We start from the raw sequence: 20,346 nt of genomic DNA, 5'->3' as shown, positions 1-20,346 counted from the left end.
TGAACTACTGCCAAGACGTGAAATCATGGTGTCGACAATGTTCCATTTGTGCAGCTAGCCACGGACCACAGACGAGATTCCGGGGACCTATGAAGCAGTACAACGTCGGATTGCCTTTCGAACGTTTAGCCATAGACGTCGCTGGGCCTTTTCCGGAGACCAACAGAGGCAACAAGTACATCCTTGTTGCCATGGATTACTTTAGCAAATGGCCTGAGGTGTTTGCGATTCCAAATCAAGAAGCCAGCACAGTCGCTGATATTCTCGTCGAAAATGTCTTCAGTAGATTTGGTGTGCCGTTGGAGTTACACTCTGATCAGGGACGAAACTTTGAGTCCAAGCTCTTTCAGAGGCTCTGTGACCTGCTAGGCATTAGGAAGACCCGAACAACGCCGCTTCATCCTCAGTCGGATGGAATGGTCGAGAGATTTAATAAGACCATAGAGCAACATCTCTCGAAGGTGGTTGATCAGCATCAGAAAGATTGGGACCAGCATATTCCGCTCTTCTTGATGGCTTATAGAGCAGCAGTCCACAACTCAACGGGACAGTCACCATCTAAAGTTCTGTTTGGTCGAGAACTGCGACTTCCATGTGATGTGGTGTTCGGATCTCCAACAGGCCAAAGCACGAACATTGAGAACTACGTTGACAAGTTGCAAGACAGATTACTGAACATCCATGATCTGGTCAGGGAAAGTTTGAATCTAGCTAGCGATAAGATGAAAGCTCGTTATGATCTGAGGGCCAATTCGAGAGGGTTCCAGAAGGATGATAAAGTTTGGTTGTTTAACCCTCAGAGAAAGAAAGGCAAATCACCGAAATTAACACCTGTTTGGGAGGGACCTTACAATGTGGTAAAAAGGTTAAACGACGTCGTGTACAGAGTCCAACGCAGCCCCAAAGCCAAGATGAAAATTGTCCATCTGGACAGACTCAAGAAATACCACGGATTAGATGAAGCGGATCGGGACGATCAGCTTTAAGAGGGAGGCAGTGTTACGGTCTGGGCCTACTATGCTCGATACTTCTTAACAAGCGCTCGCTTCGGGATGAAATCGATGCGCCGTAATATCTGGCCCGGCGCGTATTAAAGTAGGCCACAGTTAGGAAGCGCCGGACCTGGAACAATCGTTAATATTCGACGCAAATCGCGAAGCGTTTCGCGGTCATTCTAGAACGAGGTTTGCGAATATAAAAGACGCGGTGTAAACCGCGGGATTAGTGAATTTGGGAACGCGGTTAAGTTTAAATAGTGGAATAATTGTGGAATTGTAGTAGTGTTTTTAGTAGCTGTGTTAATTATTGTACGGAGTGTTTTTGAAGTGTTAATAAATTTATTAATTGTTGAGTTAAACTGACTTTGTGTGAACCCACGGGAAAATCGTAACAATATCATTGTTGTCCATTAATAATTCACTTTCTGCACTTAAAAATGTTTTACAGTCAGCGCATTTGAAACTCTGGTAAATAAGAAGTGGACGCCTCTTGTTCAGGGTCTTCAGTGACTTGAGACTCATTTATTTCATCATCATTCTCTACAGGGTGATCAATTGAATCTTCATTAAAAATGTCCTCTGCAGTCAATAATGGTTCGGAAAAGTCTGGTTCACAATTGGATGTTTTCACAGGTTTTAACAAATTCATAAGTAGGTTTGATTTAAAAGCAGCCTGAAAAGCTCTCACTGTAGGGTTTCTTGCATAACCCCCCTTTTGTCGATATATAGAGAACTGATTTTCTAAAGGGTCCTGGTTCAAACGACTAGTTAAAAGGAATGAATAACCTTTTTGGGCCTGTTGCTGAAATAATTGCATTACTGCATTAATGGTCAATATCATTGAATCGAACGAGGGTGGTCTTGATATTTTACTCTGTCTGTTAACTTTCACTAAGTTAGTGAACACTTCTAATGCCGATCTCAGGGCCCTCATTGGCAATCAATTTTCATCTGTAATAGGCTTTCTGTAATTCTTGTTTGTCCTCAAATTCCGCGAATTTAAAGCATCAAAAGCATTATCAATAATTTCAACAAAATCAGCTGTATATTTGGCACTGTTTGATTTTAGCTGGCCCGTTTCCAATGCTACACGAATAGCTGCAGCCACACTATGGCTGAAAACTTGTGTTGCAAGTTTTACGCTCATCTTTTGAAAATTTGATGGGTTTAAATGTGCTTCTGTTATTTTAAGTAGTGCCCTAGCTGTTGTGCTCTGCTGATCTAGATTATAAATGAATTTTATGTCATTAAAGTCAATAACTTTACTATTTTCCAGCAGAAAATCTCCGTTTAATAAATTACTCCTCAAACATTTTATTATGTGTGGGGGACCAAAAACTGCAAAATACTTTTGTTCATTTATATAAAAGAATGGTAAATCCTGGGTCACGTTAAGGTCTTTAAATACTTTTTGGTTTGTGGTGCTTTGATCGCATATAATTGAAACTGGATTCAATCCTATTTTACTAAGTTCAAGTAAATGAAATTGAATTATTTTTGTTATCTCCTTATGTTTTACACCATTTTCAGAAAAGTAAAATGACAAGGGTATTTTCCAGTTTGAATAGAGACCTCTAAGCATTTTCACCAGTGCTTGCTTGGCCAATCCAGGTCCTCTGCCCAGTTCTCCCAAATCTTGTACGCCTTCTATAACGTCAGTATATTTGTTATATTCCAGAAATTTTTTAATTGCCATCTCGTCAGAAAGAAGGGTACATTCCTTTTGTTTTGAAGTCATTGTCTCTACTTTAATTTTGGCTAATTTCAATAAACGTTTATTGAGGCCAGGTTTTTGTCTGTAGTTACGCATCCATGAAACTATTGTGGAGGGGGCTGGAAGAATACATCCCTTGGAACGCAAAAATTTATAAGTTGTTGGGGACTTATAATACAGCGAAAGAGCATTTTTTTTTTCTTCAGGTAACCAGACTCTCTTGGCTTTGTGATAAAGCTGCATATTTACAAAAGTTTTATTGAAAGCAGATAAATGTTTCGTGGATCTTGGTGCTGAAAAATGGGTTTTTTGTTTGAGAATTGTTTTTGTCTTCTGTAATTCGTGACTAGTGCTGAACAATCGCCTCTTTAAATCAATTTTTCTTGGAGTGTCTTGGAATTTTTCTGGTAATGCCAGAGTTGATGCAGTTTCTAAAGCTTCACTAATGATTTGAGACGTCGATGGTTCTTCTCTATCTCTTTTCATCGGAGTTGAAAAGCGAACTTCCTGGGAGGCAGGTAACAGAAACTCGTCTTCCTCCTGTGGTTGTTGGTCATACATACGTCTGCTAGAATCTGGTTCTATAGATGTCTCATACTGATGGACTAGTGGGACAGCAGATGCCGCTAGCTTCTTTTGTAGAATGTACTTTTTATCAAAATGGTCCAGACACAAGTATTTTGTCTTCAGTTGGTCTAATGGAAGCATCTTCAGTTCAACGTTTGAACAAACTTTTGGATTTTTTTTTTATCTTTTAATCCAAATATAACTTGCCCCTTCTACCCTTTGTTTCCTCTAGGATAGTTTTAACAACCCCACACCTGACACCAAATGTAATGGCCCAAAAATGCCTTCTTCCAATTTTGGGTCTTACAAGCTTATGTTTGGGGTTCGAGGGGCAAGCGCTATACCCTAAATGACACAACCACCAATCTTGGATCAATCATTTATTCAGATTCCAAAAACATAGATAATTACTCAGCTAGGTACGGTTCGGTACCAAAGACTTAGGTCTAGTTAGCAATTCTGGCTTAAACGTACTTTCTGGACATGTTGAGTTGAGTTGAAGTGACAGGCTTTAGGTCAAGCGGCTACGTGGTTTCTTTACGAGAATTTTGGAGGGTTTTCCAAACACCTTAGTTTCACAAATCTTGCACTCTGAAGAATTTTGGTAGAACTTATTTTGCACTACTGAACATGACTAGAACTTGACCCCATTAGGTTTTTTTTTTTTTTTTTCTAAATCTATGATAGACTCAGAACCCACTTGTTGTTGTCAGATTGAGAGGTGTTATCCTTTCGAAACTCTTTAATAAAGTCTGGAACACTAACAGAATTCAAGCTGTCACCTGCGACCCCTGTGAGGAAATTTCCTATTTTCCTCCAAAGATCAGGATTCATGGGATTTTTGATCACTTGATGAGAAGTGATTATCCCATTAGAATTGCACCCAAGAAGGAGGTTTCCAAAGTTTATGCTGGTTTCTGGAGGTTCAGTGGAGACAGATGATGCTGGTGAGGATGACTTTGGTGTTAAGGTGGAGTCAAGCTTCTGTTTTTCAAGTCTATTTAAAGTATCCATAGTCTGTCTTAACACATGCATACAGTTCTTTTCATTATCACTGTACTGCCTTAATTTGTCCAGTGCTAGAGTTAGGAATCCCTCTTGTTCTGCAATAAACTTTTGCATCGCATGTTCAGTATCTCTGGAACTTTGAGCCTGAGCCCTTTGTTTCTCCATCCTCATGCCTCTCAGCATTCCGAGAGCTTGGGAGTCAGATATCTCATTGGATAAATACTCATATAAAGTTATGTTGAATAATCCCTTATCTATAAATCCCGTGTTCTTAGAGTAGTCCTTGATGAGTTTCCCACCTAGATTGTTTTCCTTAGCATACTCTATCAATATTTTATAGGACTCATCCACATTTTCCAGGTCGACTTCTGGAATTGAATTGGAGGCTTCTTCTGTCAACAGCATTTCATTCCAATTGGGAGTTGTTAGGGTTTGAAATAGATTAGCGGCAGGGACTGTGATCACCGGGACCCCGTCAGATAGTGTTGGAATGATTGACATTGCACGATCTTGCTCTAGACTCAGCAGTGTTTCAAGACCGGTTCCTTCACCGGATCCCACCACTGTTTTGATGCTTGTCGTTTGCACAGTTGGGATGAAGGAGGTCTTGGAGTTGGGCATTTTAGATAGCACCCCACACCTGACACCAAATGTAATGGCCCAAAAATGTCTTCTTCCAATTTTGGGTCTTACAAGCTTATGTTTGGGGTTCGAGGGGCAAGCGCTATACCCTAAATGACACAACCACCAATCTTGGATCAATCATTTATTCAGATTCCAAAAACATAGATAATTACTCAGCTAGGTACGGTTCGGTACCAAAGACTGAAGTCTAGTTAGCAATTCTGGCTTAAACGTACCTTCTGGACATGTTGAGTTGAGTTGAAGTGACAGGCTTTAGGTCAAGCGGCTACGTGGTTTCTTTACCAGAATTTTGGAGGGTTTTCCAAACACCTTAGTTTCACAAATCTTGCACACTGAAGAATTTTGGTAGAACTTATTTTGCACTACTGAACATGACTAGAACTTGACCCCATTAGATTTTTTTTTTTTTGACTTTAACCGACTTTTCACACTTGTCTTCGACTTGACGACGTTTCAGTTTTGACTGCCCGTTTCTGACTGACATGTTTGCCGTTCTTGACTGACATGTTTGCCAAAATGGTGTGAATATTTATACTACGAAATTTACATCATTCTGTGAGCAGGAATGCGACAGGTCAAAAGGTGGAATTTCAAAAACATGTCGCCGAGTGCAATAAATAATATTAATTTTTTTCCTGCAGCTGCAGGCAATAAATCATTTTTGCTTGGGATCAAAAAGGTGATAATTTGTGGCGACAGTATGACTTGGAAAAATTCCTTTCCTTATAAACACAACTATCTAACAAAGCCCGCGCTTCATGAAAATGGCCACTTTGATCAGCGATTAATACTCTTGCTGTTGACAGCAATGTTTCATTTTGCGTTATTGACGAAGTGTCCTTGTCATCTAAACTACAATGTGTTGTTACCGAAGTTGCGGATTGATAATCTTCAGCTAGAATTGGTGCTTCATTAGATTCGGTTATAGAATTATTTTTATTATTAGTCAAATGCAATAAAGTATTATGTGGCTTACCGCATTTTCTGCACCCTTGAAGTGAACATCTAACACTGATGTGATTTCCTTTAAAACAATTAAGACAAAGGTGAAGCCCTTTAATTTCATTTATCCTTTGAAGTTCATCTAAATTTAAAAACTTTGGACATCGATATATTGGATGCCTTTCTTCTTTACAAATCAAACAATTTGAATTTGGAGAATTATGGTGACTGCGGTCACTAGTTACATTCTCATTAAAAGTCACAAATGAATGACTGCCTTTATTGGTTTTAACAAAGCCGTTTTTGAATTATTACTCTGATTTGGAATTTGCTTATAACTGTCCATTTTCTCTAACACATGACACCTTTCTGTAAGAAATTTTAAAAAATCGTCGCATGTAACGTTACTTTGCTTCACACAAGACGTTTCCCATTCCCGTTTAGAATAAACGTCAAGTTTATTGCCAAATATATATAACAATAAGGTATCCCAAGATTCCACCGGTTTATTTAAACTTTTTAACGCTCTTAAATTACGTTGAATATTATCTGCTAAATTACGCAGATCAGAAAGTGTATTTTTTCCTACCAACGGTAATTCAAACAAATTTTTGACATGACTTTGAATAATAAACTTTTTATTTTCATATCTTTCACAAACTAATTTAAACGCTGTCTCATAGTTAAGATCAGTTACTTCAATGGAGTGAATTATTCCTGCTGCCTCGCCCTTAAACAGGACTTTAAGTAGTAAAATTTTTCGACATTACTTAAGCTATTATTAGAGTGGATCAAGGCAGAATAAGTATCCAAAAAATTTAACCAACTATCGTAATTGCCTTGAAAACTTGGCAAATTTATTGGCGGTAATTTAACAATGTTTTTTGGAGATAAACTTAATTGAGTTATACTGTTTTGAACCACTTCAACAGGCTCTTTTGCACTGTCTTGAAATTTACACATTGTTTCAAAGAATTTTTCTTCAAATATTTGCCTATCATCTTCAGACTCCACGTCGAGGCAATCTAATTCTAATTGTACAGAATTAAAACTTTCCCATAACAATTCACATTTTTCATGGCGCTGTTTGATTTCGGCCTTATTTGTTGATGAATTAATATTTGAAATAAATTCATAAAAGCGGTCTAACTGCGCACAAATCTGCTTTTTATTAACATTTAATTTTTTAATTAAATCTTTTTTGTACATCCATGAACCTACGTCCACGTGATGCTGCACGACATCAATCACAATATTATCTCGCATGGCATTAAGTTTTTGCGAGAAATGCTGGAAATAATTTGCGGCTGAGGGGTTGTTGCTCTTGGTTGGGATGTCCGCCGCCAACTCCGTCGTAATTGCGGTAGTGACAATCGAGTTGTCACCCACCTTAACGTATACCGAAGCCTCTGACTTAGCTCGGCTAAGCGGCCGCTTGCGGTTGTTCCTGGGGGGGAGGTCGTGTTGGGAGCGTGAAGGGGGGATATCGGATGTGGCGATGGTAGAACCATCATCTCCACCCATTGTACTTGATCCCCCCCGTTGGGGAAAGGACTCTGATGCACTACCGTCAGCCAAAGCCTCGCGTGCCTCCACATGCCAATCGTGCACCATTGCCATTTTTAAATTTATTTCACATGTGGGTTGTTCGTTGACTAAATGTATGACGGCTCTCGTGCAAATAAATTCCATCGATAAACTTTTCTCGCACGTTGATAGGTCGTTGAATTCACTGTAGTACGTCCTCGTAGTGGTCAGTAATAGGTAAGGTATAGAAGGGTTGATATAGGAGTAGACGTTTGGTTGTTTCGTAGGTGCAGGTAGAGGAATTAAATTAAATATTTGATAAGTTTCTGTGATTTCAAGTGGAATTTTTATCGCAAAAATTAAAATTTTGTTAACGTATACTGCTGATAATTTACATAAGTCAAAATACTTATATGAATTATCAAAGTCGTGTAAATCATAAGGTAATTCCAAATTTGATACTAATTTTAATTTTGTCAATTTATACTTTAAGTGCCTTGGGGTAATTATGTTTGGATGGATTGATGCTATCATTACATCAAATTCTTCGTTTAGTTCATTGCATAATTGACTAATTAACTTGAGATGATCAGTAACCGTTTGACTGTAAGTTGAGGAGTTGATCCTTTTTACAGTATTTTTAGAGAAATTATTGAATTTTAACATATTTTCATTAAGTCTTTGTTCGTTAAATTGGAGAGTAGATGCAGTTTTATTATAATCACTAATTGCGTCAGACATTACGTGAACTTGTTGTTTCATCAATAACTGCATGTCGTGATTTTGTTGAGCGACGGCTTCAATGGCTTCTTCATCAGGTTCCAAAAAGCCATTCGATAGTATATGAAACACCGTCGCATTATCTGCGTCTAAACCTTTTGACGTCATCGTGACCAGTAAGGTGGCAAATCGAATCGAATTTATCATTTAATTGCTTATGCTTATCAATATGATGCTCTATAAGTTCTAATGATTCTTTACAAGCGAATTTTAGATTACTGCTTTGGTCTTTAGTTTTATTACTTCTTTTACTATCAATTTTGAATTTTTGGCACAATGGTAGAGATGCAGTATACATGTAACTGATTAGATTGAATTTTTGCTCATAAAGACTTATATTAGTATAGGACAATAGAGTATATGAGTCAAGTGATATTGTCACGAAGGATAATAAATCAAATTTATTACTTGAGCGGAAACATTAAAATTGTGGAATGCGGTCGGAGTGCAACTGCAATTAAGATGCATTTGCTGAATTGCGAAATAATGTGGAATGTTTTCCAAGTACCGAGGGTCGAATGGTCGTCACGAGTGGTCGCTAACGTGGTTAACGACTGGATGTACAACGCATATAACCGTACCCGGTCCTCACGCATACAGGTGGTGAAGGCGTCAATCTCGACTTGTGCCGCGGTGTCCAGGTCCGGCTTAACCTGTAACACCCTGAGTAGTACATTGTAGTCTCGGGGCGCCGGTACCCGTGGTGAGTGGTAGGACAAGTAGGGGGTCAGGAAGTGCCACCTCTGATTATCCCGTGCGTTGTGATTGTAATCGACTCCTAACTGGTGGAGTGCGAAGTACAGCCCACGGAGGGCTGCACCCCACTCACCTCTAGCAGTGGCCATTTTGGATACGAACGCAAATATGTGGTCCGCAGGCAGTGCAGCCGCAGGGGGTATATTCGGTGCTGCGCCGTGATTCAACACAGTTACTCTTATGGCGGGCCAACTCACGTAACAAGTCTGGGGCACTTCTGCGGCCCCTGCAACCGACATCCTCGTGCCTGGTTTAGCTAACCAGGTTAGGATCTGGATGTCAGTGTCGCAATAGTCAATACCATTTACAAAGATGATATCGCCCCGCACAATAGGCGTGGCTATATCCATATAATTAAGGTTGGGGTCATTAAGATTGACAAAGACCGGATCATTTCCGGGCTCAAATGCGTCTATCGCTGGGGCAAAGCCGGTGGCTAGGGCTTAGTCATGGACAAGGGCTTGGTAATATAATTTTGCGTACATGACATAGTTGTCACAGTACTCTACCGCCGATGTCAAGTACTCCGATAAGAATCGGGCTGCTGCGGCATTCACAATATTGAGTTTCGGCTGGATAGCCGACACTACGAACCTCTCACTAATGACCCCTCCATTCTTGTAAGGGTTTAGGAGTGCAGGGTCAATGTTCCCCAACTTCCTGCTGGCACCAGTGTGGATGGTAAGTGTCGACCTTTGGTCGGCATGGATTGGTTCTTCTGTAGGGGCAAGGATAGCGTGGTGTGCAAGCACACCTGCACCATCCACACCACCTACTTCGTTTGTGTACATCCATGAACCTACGTCCACGTGATGCTGCACGACATCAATCACAATATTATCTCGCATGGCATTAAGTTTTTGCGAGAAATGCTGGAAATAAATTGCGGCTGAGGGGTTGTTGCTCTTGGTTGGGATGTCCGCCGCCAACTCGGTCGTAATTGCGGTAGTGACAATCGAGTTGTCACCCACCTTAACGTTAAATAACATCAATCAAGCTATCACTTTGTCGCGTAATGCGAGTTGGCTCCCTAATAACTTGTTTAAGGTTAAATGATTGGGCAATTGAGAGTAGGTATTTCGACTCAACACTGTCGACCAATAAATTTATGTTAAGATCTCCCAATATGAACGTGTAACTATAAGACACTGCCGGAGGTTTATAAAAAACTCCGATTAAACATTTTACTCCTGCCACAACCAATTCACACCAAAGAGTCTCTAAGCTATCGCCTGATTCCGTCTGCCGAAACCTCTCAATTTCTATCTTCTTACACCTAATTGTTCCTATCATATACAACGTTACACCACCACCCCTAGTAATCCTATCCGTTCTATACAGGGTGTCCCACGACGAAAGACCTCGATTGATATTGGAAAAAGTATAAATAGGAGAGTTTTGAAAATTTGGCAGGATACTGATGTGGGCATGCCCAATCCAACTAAAATATTTTCAAGATGGTTGCACTTCCGCTTATACCGGAAGTCGATCACAACTTTCTTATTTTAAATAGAACACCCTATATATTATTACATATTTGGATTCCTCACAAAATTCTGACCAACTTTTGTATAGAATGCCCTATGTCTATCTCTAGCCGTTTTCGAAATATTTGATGTTTTTCCAAAAAAGTGACAGTTGCAACGCTCAACATATTTTTGTACTATGTTAAAACCGTATTTCATTTTGCAATGAAACTTTGGGTTATTGTAAATAAAGGATCGTTTTATTAAACTGAGGGTGCGTAACGACACATTTGTATACAGGGTCGTCAAAAAAAAATCATAAACTTGCCACTAAAAAAAATGAAAAATCTCAAGTTTTTTAAATGGAAACCCCCATTTTTTATGACGGAATCATTTTGAGCATTAAAAATTACTATAAGTTTCAATTTACTTGCCTATACCTAAATCCAACCCATTTCGTTTTATTTAGGAATAAACATTTTTTAATTAGGCTGCATGCTCGGCTGCATGGTTGGGATTAGCTGGTACTCTAGTTGGCCATGCTTTTGACACACGGTGATATTGGAGACCTGCAGGGCATGTTAATAACACTAGTTTTGAGTGTTTTGACAACTGCAAATATGCCGTCGCGGTTACGTTATTCAAACCAAGATTGCTTAAATCTGTTTATTATTTACGGAAAATGTGATAAAGTTGTGAGTAGAACATGTGAGGTATTTGCCGCTCGTTATCTAGAAAAACCAAATCCATCACCAAAAGCTGTCAAGCAAATAATTGAAAATTTTAAGAATACGGGATATGTGAAGATAAAAGCTATTAAAACAAAACCAATTCTTAATAATACAAATGTAGAAATTGCAATTTCTAACCAACTTTTGTGTACAATGCCCTATTCCTATCTCTAGCCGTTTTCGAAAAATTTGATGTTTTTCCAAAAAAGTTATAGTTGCATTGCTCAACATATTTTTGTACTTATATTAATAATTAATTTAACAAATGTTCGAAATTTCGACCTTCAGCTTCGTGACACTTTGCGCACCTTAGGATCAGCTGCTCATGGGTAGGGACGCGAGTATTGAAAGAAAAGTATCGATACCTGGTATCATTCGATAACATGGTCGAGGCATCGATACTCTTCGATAGTGAACAGGAAAAATCACATTTATTAAAAAACAATTTTTAATCCAAAAACATTAATCCCAATATTCCTCTTTTACGGATCCCAGGAATAGGAGCTTTGTAACCCTTTTTCCAAGGAGACGATTTCTTGATTGGCTTATTGTCATACCAGCTTTGGAAAAAAGTCTTTCTGCTGGCACAGATGTACCAACAATGGAAAGATACTTTACAGCCTGTTCATGTAATAATGGAAACACGTGCTTTAACTTTTCCCATTCTTCTAACGGATCGCTTTTGAGGGACATCAATGGACCACTCAAATACAAACTGAATTCATCCTTAGTAGAGTTGTTTTGCTTTGCACAGTTTTGTTGAGCTAATGCTTCGTGATGTGACCAAAATTCGTTCTCCGCTATACAGCTTTGTGAGGTAGAAGGAGGTTCTACTGGAACAATCGATTTTGATGTAGCATTCCTAATGTTGCGTATTGCATCAGCAGCTGCTATCGGGTTTTGAAAATGTATATTCTTAAATCTCGGATCCAGGATTGTAGCCTCAGCTATCAAAGAAACAAATTCAATTTTTTCAAACCTCCTTTTCAACTGTTGTTCCAGATCAATTTTGAGTTGTCTAGCAATGGGCAATTCAGGTTGGAAGGAGTTTAGCAGATTTGCTGCACAGTTTAACATTGGAATAATTTTTGATAAAGTTATATATTGCTCTCCTGATGCTTCCACTGTCATATGTTCGATAGGTTTTAGTAATGTAAGAATTTCCTTCACTTCTAAAATTTCTACTGCGGTTAACATTGGAGGCGCATGGGGTTTATTCAATAAGAGTTCGTTAATAATTTCAGCTAATTCGACAAATCTTTCTAGCATATAGTATTTTGAGTTCCATCTTGTGCTTACGTCCAAAATAAATTTTTTGACATTTCCTTCCAAAACGCCATTGCGTATTTGTATTTTTCTAAGTTCGTCGCTTGCGTTTACGCTGTTTTTTACCCATTTGACAATTGTTCGTACTTTAACAATTAATTGAAATAAACAAGTTTTATCGAAAAGTAGTAGTCCATATGCACACAGTGGAGTAGTGAGTGTAAGTGAAAGCAAAACTCAGAGTCGATCTCCACAAATATTTATTAATAAAGGTTGTTATCTGCCTAACATGTTTCGGGTGTATTCAGACACCCATCTTCAGAGGCTGTAAGTTATACAGTGTGTTAATTAATTACTTATAAAACTAAGGATATGGAAGCCTACCTTAACTAGATCACTAGTCTGCTGACTGTCATTCTAAAAGGGGGGACAGCTGAACCCAGATGTACTAAGGTGGTTTTTTTATTCTGCACGGGGGAAAAAAAACCTTGATCAAAAAACCCAGTTCTGGTTCAGAGGTGACAGGTTGCTCCGTTTTTTATTCTCGAAGGGGAAAAAAACTTAATCAAAACCCAGTGTTGATGTCAAAAATGAAGTTAGTTGTTCGGTTTTTTATTCTTGAAGGGGGAAAAAACTTAATCAAAACCCAAAGAAGTTGAATGATGTAAAAACTGCATGTTTATCTGTAATAAAAAGCATGAATAGAAATAGGATGTCCTGAAGGGGTGTATATGTAATGGGGGGGGGGCGGCAGATAAATTAAAGTCAAAAAGATAAAATGAAAGGCAAGTCAAAAAAAAAGGGGGGCTAAACTGTATATCTTACCTGAAGGAGACCAAATGGACACGAAAGGGACGTCACACAACAAAAAACCGCGGTGGACACTCACAAGTTCGACATTTAACAGATTAAAATGGGGGGCGACTTTCCCTTTGTCACTGTGGAGGTGTGACCGTGCAGGGCAACATAGCTTGGGTGCAGCAGGACATGGAGTGGCCAAAATGGCTTCCAACCCACGCCAAGGGCAGGTTGCAGGAAGCGGAAGTCTAGGGGGCAGCAACATATTGCCAAACTCGAAAAAACCAAAAAACAAAAAACCAAATCCCCCAGAGAACTGAAAAGGTCAAAACCCCCAGAGCCGGACATGACAGACAGCTGACAGCAGACAATACATGTGTGATCGGTCCACTCATCAAAACAATACAGTGTAAACAAATAAAGTTAGGTTAAATTGGTACTTAACAATAATCATCCGACCGCTTAATTATAGGTTTAACAAATAGTGCAATGGTTAGTCGACAAATGAAAGCAAGAAACAAAATTAAAATTAGATTAACGTTAAGTAATGAGCAACCTTCAACCTGGGGACACAAAAGCACAGATTAAACACAGTTCTTGAGCACAGGCAAAAGCAAACGTAAGTATCAAACAGTGGGAATTGATTAAGGGTAAATGGGGGTTGAAATTTAATGTAGGGGGACTGGGAAAAGTGTCTGGGGAACTAGAAATTGAGGGATCTGAAGAAAGGAGTGGAGCTATGTCTAAGCTGGTCATTAAGGCAGACCACCTTATCGTTGGATGAAGCCTTGTGGATTTCAAGGACCTCCAGAAGGTCCAGCAGATTGCCTTTTCCACAGAAATGGAGGGGCTTAAAGCCCTCATCAACGTTGAAAGTATGGTTATTAACGCGAAGGTGGCGTGAAAATAGTGATTTCATGTAGCTAGTGTTCAAATTTGGGTTGTTAATAAATTTTTCAAACTCTCTCTTGTGTTCATGTATTCGAGTTGCAAATTTTCTACCTGTTTGACCAACGTAGACAGCTTCACAGTTGGCCGTGCAGCAAGAGAGCTGGTAAACACCAGACTTATTAAGGAGCGGAGTTGGATCTTTGGAGTTGACAAGAAAACGGGATGCAGAGTGTGATACTTTAAAGCAGGTAGAAATGCCATAGGACTTGAACAGGGACTTGAAACCAAGAGAAAAAGGCCCCAAATAAGGTATTGAGAAGTATCTAGTCTCAATGTCATGCTCTCCCACTGTGAGCCTTCTGTTGACAAATTTCTTGAAGTGGTTGTAGTAGATTTTGTTAACTAAACTAGGAGGGAAACCATTTGAAGTAAGAGGAGTTTGTGTTTGTTCAGAGAGTTGCCGGTGGTATTTATTTAGATAAGAGGCACATGAGGAACGCAGGGCGCCCTGTGCTGTTTCAGGAAGACCTCTAGAGATGACATTTTTTATGTTTGCGGCAAGGATCTGTAAGTCCAGTGCTCTCGGTTGAAAATTGTAGTTAAATTTCAAACCTAAGTTGAGAATCTCAAGATCAGAGTCAGATAGAGCAAAATTGGACAAGTTTAGTGTGCGGCGATGGAAAGGGAAGGTGGAGGGTTGGTGAGGTGGGATTCCGAAAGTACCATGAAAAATGTCATTGTCAAAAGTGGGGTTGTCATCGTTAGTAGGTGAGTCAAGTGGAGGATGAGGGATAGGAGCTGGGGGTGAACATGTAGTAAGATTGTGGGGGGGGCTATCTGTGAGGATCATTGGAGGTGGGTGTCTAAGTGCAAAGGGGGGGGGGGGCAGTTTTGAGTGAGGTGTGAGAGTTAACTAGGAGGGAAACCATTGTTGGTAGCCACTGTTCTGATCCATGAAAGTTCCCTGTTAAAGCTGGGCTCCAGCAGGGGTATGCTAAACAGTCTGTGGAAAAAGCAGTTCAAGGAGGCAGTCTTTTGAAAAAAGGGGTGATTAGAGGAGAAAGGAATGATACTATCTGTGCTAGTGGGTTTGTGGTATATTGAGAACTCAATCCTGTTGTCTACTCTGGAAATCAAAATGTCGAGAAAGGGCAGTGATTGTGAAGACTCCAGTTTCATAGTGAACGTAATAGAATTATGTAAGGTATTAAGGAAGTCAAAGAATTGTTGGAGCTCAGGCAAAGTGCCATTAAAGATGCAAAAAATGTCATCTACATATCTCCTGTAGAAAAGAATTTTGGAGAATAAAGGGGATTTATCAAGGGATGATTCAATGTTTGACATAAAGATTTCGGATAAGAGAGGAGAGAGACCAGAGCCCATTGCCAGGCCGTCTTTTTGAGCGTAAAATCTGTCTTTGAATTGGAAAAAGTTTTGATCGATGACAAGTGAAACCAGGGCAATTATGTCATTAATGACAGGTGGAGCGAGATTACCGGGATGGGAGAGAATATTTTCTAGAAGGGGGATGCATTGTGTGGGGGGTATACTGGGAAACAAACTGGACACGTCAAAAGAGACCATAAGCGCTGTAGATGGAATGTTAATGTCTTTGAGTTGACCGCAAAGTTCTGTAGAATTTTTAATGGCGTATTTACTCTTAAAGTTAGAAGTAAGTAAAATAAAGTTGTTCAACCATTCCGCTAGGCGATGACATGGTGAGCCACAAAAGGAGACCACAGGTCTGATTGGAGTGTTCAGCTTGTGGATTTTAGGTAGTCCATAGAGTTTAGGAACTGAAGGATTGACAGGGAGGAGTCTATATTTGTTGCAGTTCAAAGAAGAGAGGGTGGTTTGTGCTGTGTTGACAACTGATTTAAACTTGGAGAGGAATTTGTCAAGAGGGGATGTAGATAGAACCTGAAAAGAGGGAGTATTCAAGAAGTCGAGGACCTTAGTGTCATACTGTTCCCTGTCCATCACCACCACACAGTTACCTTTGTCCGCTCTGGTCACTACCAGGTCATGGTCTTTAATTCTGCGGCGCAGAGACATGAGATTTTTGTTCAGATTTGAAGTAAGAGGAGTTTGTGTTTGTTCAGAGAGTTGCCGGTGGTATTTATTTAGATAAGAGGCACATGAGGAACGCAGGGCGCCCTGTGCTGTTTCAGGAAGACCTCTAGAGATGACATTTTCTATGTTTGCGGCAAGGATCTGTAAGTCCAGTGCTCTCGGTTGACAATTGTAGTTAAATTTCAAACCTAAGTTGAGAATCTCAAGATCAGAGTCAGATAGAGCAAAATTGGACAAGTTTAGTGTGCGGCGATGGAAAGGGAAGGTGGAGGGTTGGTGAGGTGGGATTCCGAAAGTACCATGAAAAATGTCATTGTCAAAAGTGGGGTTGTCATCGTTAGTAGGTGAGTCAAGTGGAGGATGAGGGATAGGAGCTGGGGGTGAACATGTAGTAAGATTGTGGGGGGGGCTATCTGTGAGGATCATTGGAGGTGGGTGTCTAAGTGCAAAGGGGGGGGGGCAGTTTTGAGTGAGGTGTGAGAGTTTACCAATTAGGACCCTGTGCTTTTTGTCGCCCAAGTCTGATACATAATCTAGTAGAGAGTGGTGTAAGACATCAAATTCAATCGAATGTAATAAACTAGTAATTTTGAAATAAATACATTTGAGCTTAAGCTCAGTGGTGCTCAGTCTAAAGTACAATCTTTTTACCTCCTCTTTGATCCAAATCCTCGAGGCATGATGGAGTGCCTTCTTGGAGGCTGTGGTGTTGGAGTTGGATCGCAAAGAGACATACTTGGGTTGTAGGCCTCTACGCAGACACTCAGAGTTGAACCAAATGTCCAGGCGGGTAAACTTCCTCCTTAGTAAGTTTTCGAGTTTGGCAATATGTTGCTGCCCCCTAGACTTCCGCTTCCTGCAACCTGCCCTTGGCGTGGGTTGGAAGCCATTTTGGCCACTCCATGTCCTGCTGCACCCAAGCTATGTTGCCCTGCACGGTCACACCTCCACAGTGACAAAGGGAAAGTCGCCCCCCATTTTAATCTGTTAAATGTCGAACTTGTGAGTGTCCACCGCGGTTTTTTGTTGTGTGACGTCCCTTTCGTGTCCATTTGGTCTCCTTCAGGTAAGATATACAGTTTAGCCCTCCTTTTTTTTTTGACTTGCCTTTCATTTTATCTTTTTGACTTTAATTTATCTGCCGCCCCCCCCATTACATATACACCCCTTCAGGACATCCTATTTCTATTCATGCTTTTTATTACAGATAAACATGCAGTTTTTACATCATTCAACTTCTTTGGGTTTTGATTAAGTTTTTTCCCCCTTCAAGAATAAAAAACCGAACAACTAACTTCATTTTTGACATCAACACTGGGTTTTGATTAAGTTTTTTTCCCCTTCGAGAATAAAAAACGGAGCAACCTGTCACCTCTGAACCAGAACTGGGTTTTTTGATCAAGGTTTTTTTCCCCCGTGCAGAATAAAAAAACCACCTTAGTACATCTGGGTTCAGCTGTCCCCCCTTTTAGAATGACAGTCAGCAGACTAGTGATCTAGTTAAGGTAGGCTTCCATATCCTTAGTTTTATAAGTAATTATATACTAATTACTTATAAAAAACTAACTTACAGCCTCTGAAGATGGGTGTCTGAATACACCCGAAACATGTTAGGCAGATAACAACCTTTATTAATAAATATTTGTGGAGATCGACTGAGTTTTGCTTTCACTTATAAACAAGTTTTATTACTCTCATCGCTAGGGTTTTCCTTTTGAGATTTGGAAGTAAATATATTTTCGACCACCAAATTTAGCAAATGTGCAAAACATGGGATATGTCTCTGTTTGTCAAAAGTATTATTTACTGCATTCACCATGTTTTGAGCACTGTCGGTAACCACTGCCGCAACTTTCTGTGGATCTATATTCCATTTGGTCAAAATGTCCACCAACTGCTCTCCAATGTAACTTGCCGTATGTCGGTCGGAGAGTTCATGAATTTCTATTGTGGTTGAGCACAATTTACCGTCTTCAATATAATGACATGTCACTCCAAGAAAACTTCTCATTGACATGGTTTCTGTCCACACATCACAGGTAATAGAAAAGTGGCAAATATTGAAAAACTTTTCTTTGTATACATTCTTTAAGGCATCATACTTAACATCCAATTTATGTTTCAAAGTGTCAGAATGAGGAATTTTATAAAGTGGAGCAAGTTCTTTTAACATTCGTCGAAATCCAAGGCCTTGAACAACATGAAATGGCCGATTGTCTTTGCATATAAAATATAAAATAGCGTTTGTTATTTTTGAGTGTCGAGACCCCCCTGCAGCAAATAAATCTATAGCTTTAAATGCAGTATCAAGTGGTCCAGATACAGAAGTTTTTCTCTTTTTTGTTGCGGTTTCTAATGACGCTGACGTTGATGGTTCATCTGTTGAAGGAATACTTTCGGACTCTGTGTCTGTGTCTGTGCTGTTTGGTGAGTGATGTGATTCTGATCTGATAAAAATAAAAACAAGTTGAATTGGCATTACCACAAAAATTTACCATATGATAATAACTTGCCCTCCAGAAATAATATACCTGTTTACAATACTTACGTTTCATTTACATAATGTATGTTTATATGTTTATGCACTTTTAAATGCTTCAACATATTTGATGTGTTTCCAGATGTTTTTATTTTCTTGAAACATTGCATGTAGCCGAACCGGGATCGTTTTTTTCAAAATAAAGCCAAAGTTTACTTTTGGTGGTGGGAGGCATTTCAGTAACTGGCTTTATTTATATTTACTCCACAAACTTATGGTATATTAACTCTTGGGCCTTTAATACTGAACGGATAATAATGACAACAACCTTTAAAAGAATTCTAACCACAAACTAAACTAAACTATCGCCGTCGGGAGACTACCGATGTTTATCGGGGAAACACCGGTGTTCGCGGAGCGCGGAGGTGCCCGTAGCGGATGTCTTTGTCAGTCGAAAAAGTCAGGACTGGGGAGTGACCAACCTAACGCAACAAATAGAAATTAGAAATTGCAACGAAATTCATTAACGTCATCCTACTAATCAAACTGTATATTGTTTTCTATACAGTGGTATCGGAGTATCGATATCACAGTACTTTACTACCGATACTACTTGGTATCGTTTAGTTGGCATCGATGTCAAGTATCGATACTTTTAAGTGAAAATTATCGATACCTGCAAAGTATCGAGGTATCGTTCGCGTCCCTAATCGGAGGTGCCTTGTCATCCTTAATTAGTACGAGCGTACCCATTTTTAACAAACTGTGAAAGTTTTGTTTCGATTTAGTTCTAACTTGCAACTCAGTCAGATATTCCTGATGCCACCTGCGCCAATAATGTTGTGTCATAGCTTGCAGATGTTGCCATTTGGACAAACGATTTTCAGGAACATGAGTTAGATTAACTTCAGGTAAGCTAGTCAGGACTCTTCCAATCAGGAAATGGCTGGGTGTTAATGCAGCTATATCATCAGGGTCTTCAGTCAAAGGGCAAAGGGGCCGCGAGTTTAGCATTCCCTCAATCTGAGTCAGTACAGTGCTGAATTCTTCTATAGTTAAATGTTTTTCCCCTACAACTCGCTTAATGTGACATTTCGCGCTTTTTATACCGGCCTCCCAAATACCGCCGAAACTGGGAGAATAGGCAGGAATAAAGTGCCATTTTATATTTTCGTCTACTAGTTGACTGGAAATATAATCAGAATTGGTTTTTAGAAAATCATACATTTTGTTAAGCTCATTATTTGCTCCCACATAGTTTAAACCCGTTATCCGAATACACATTAGCTTGTCTTCCCCGCCTACTAATCTATTGAATGCTGCCAAAAAGGCTTCGGTGGTTAACTGCGATACCAATTCAATATGTATCGCTTTGGTGCTCATACACACAAACAAACAAATGTAGGCTTTAATGATTTTTGCACCTCTAGTCTGCCTATCTTTCAATAGGAAAGGCCCACCGTAATCAGTGCCGACATTTAAAAAGACAGCATACGGATTTACCCTTATTTCAGGATAATCACCCATCAAATATTCTACACTCCTGGGAGCAACGCGAAAACATTTGATGCATTTCCGAATTATACCCTTGCAAGCATTTCGTCCTGAGACAGGCCAATAATTTTCACGGATTGAATAAAGTAGTTGTTGAGAGACGCAATGCAGCAACCTCTCATGAGTATATTTCAATATTTGATTAGTTAAA

At 39.6% G+C, this 20,346-nt stretch overlaps 2 protein-coding genes and 3 long non-coding RNA genes across 6 annotated transcripts; 2 read left to right on the top strand and 3 right to left on the bottom strand.

Moving 5' to 3' along the window:
- Nucleotides 1-12,591: 12,591 nt before the first annotated feature.
- On the bottom strand, nucleotides 12,592-13,366 carry LOC145734594 (uncharacterized). Its single transcript, XR_014179453.1, has 3 exons — nucleotides 13,226-13,366; nucleotides 12,785-13,083; nucleotides 12,592-12,725 (listed from the first exon to the last, which is right to left on the bottom strand). It is a non-coding gene; the product is annotated as an uncharacterized LOC145734594 (long non-coding RNA).
- Nucleotides 13,367-13,475: 109 nt separating this feature from the next.
- Nucleotides 13,476-14,163, top strand: LOC145734595 (uncharacterized). Of its 2 annotated transcripts, XR_014179455.1 has the most exons (3): nucleotides 13,476-13,607; nucleotides 13,671-13,817; nucleotides 13,876-14,163. It is a non-coding gene; the product is annotated as an uncharacterized LOC145734595 (long non-coding RNA). The 2 variants fall into 2 exon arrangements; XR_014179454.1 differs by having other exon boundaries at nucleotides 13,671-14,163.
- Nucleotides 14,164-14,998: 835 nt separating this feature from the next.
- Nucleotides 14,999-16,588, bottom strand: LOC145734993 (uncharacterized). The gene has a single exon (XM_081988677.1). The coding sequence runs from the start codon at nucleotides 16,586-16,588 to the stop codon at nucleotides 14,999-15,001; it is 1,590 nt and encodes a 529-aa protein (XP_081844803.1).
- A 135-nt stretch (nucleotides 16,589-16,723) lies between these two features.
- On the top strand, nucleotides 16,724-17,837 carry LOC145734631 (uncharacterized). The gene is made up of 3 exons (XR_014179465.1): nucleotides 16,724-17,228; nucleotides 17,370-17,667; nucleotides 17,736-17,837. It is a non-coding gene; the product is annotated as an uncharacterized LOC145734631 (long non-coding RNA).
- Nucleotides 17,838-19,307: 1,470 nt separating this feature from the next.
- LOC145734991 (uncharacterized) lies at nucleotides 19,308-20,024 on the bottom strand. Its single transcript, XM_081988676.1, has one exon. The coding sequence runs from the start codon at nucleotides 20,022-20,024 to the stop codon at nucleotides 19,308-19,310; it is 717 nt and encodes a 238-aa protein (XP_081844802.1).
- Nucleotides 20,025-20,346: the final 322 nt, after the last annotated feature.

Source organism: Ips typographus, linkage group LG10 (assembly GCF_016097725.1).
Source record: "Ips typographus isolate SLU linkage group LG10, UJ_Ityp_2.0, whole genome shotgun sequence".
NCBI classification, from domain to species: domain Eukaryota; kingdom Metazoa; phylum Arthropoda; class Insecta; order Coleoptera; family Curculionidae; genus Ips; species Ips typographus.
Note: the sequence above shows the minus strand (reverse complement) of the source record. Positions and strands in the feature narration are given on the sequence as shown.

What these genes read in the sequence shown, in the direction of transcription:
- LOC145734991 (XM_081988676.1), bottom strand. Translation starts at nt 20,024, where the DNA reads ATGAGCACCAAAGCGATACATATTGAATTGGTATCGCAGTTAACCACC.
- LOC145734993 (XM_081988677.1), bottom strand. Translation starts at nt 16,588, where the DNA reads ATGATCCTCACAGATAGCCCCCCCCACAATCTTACTACATGTTCACCC.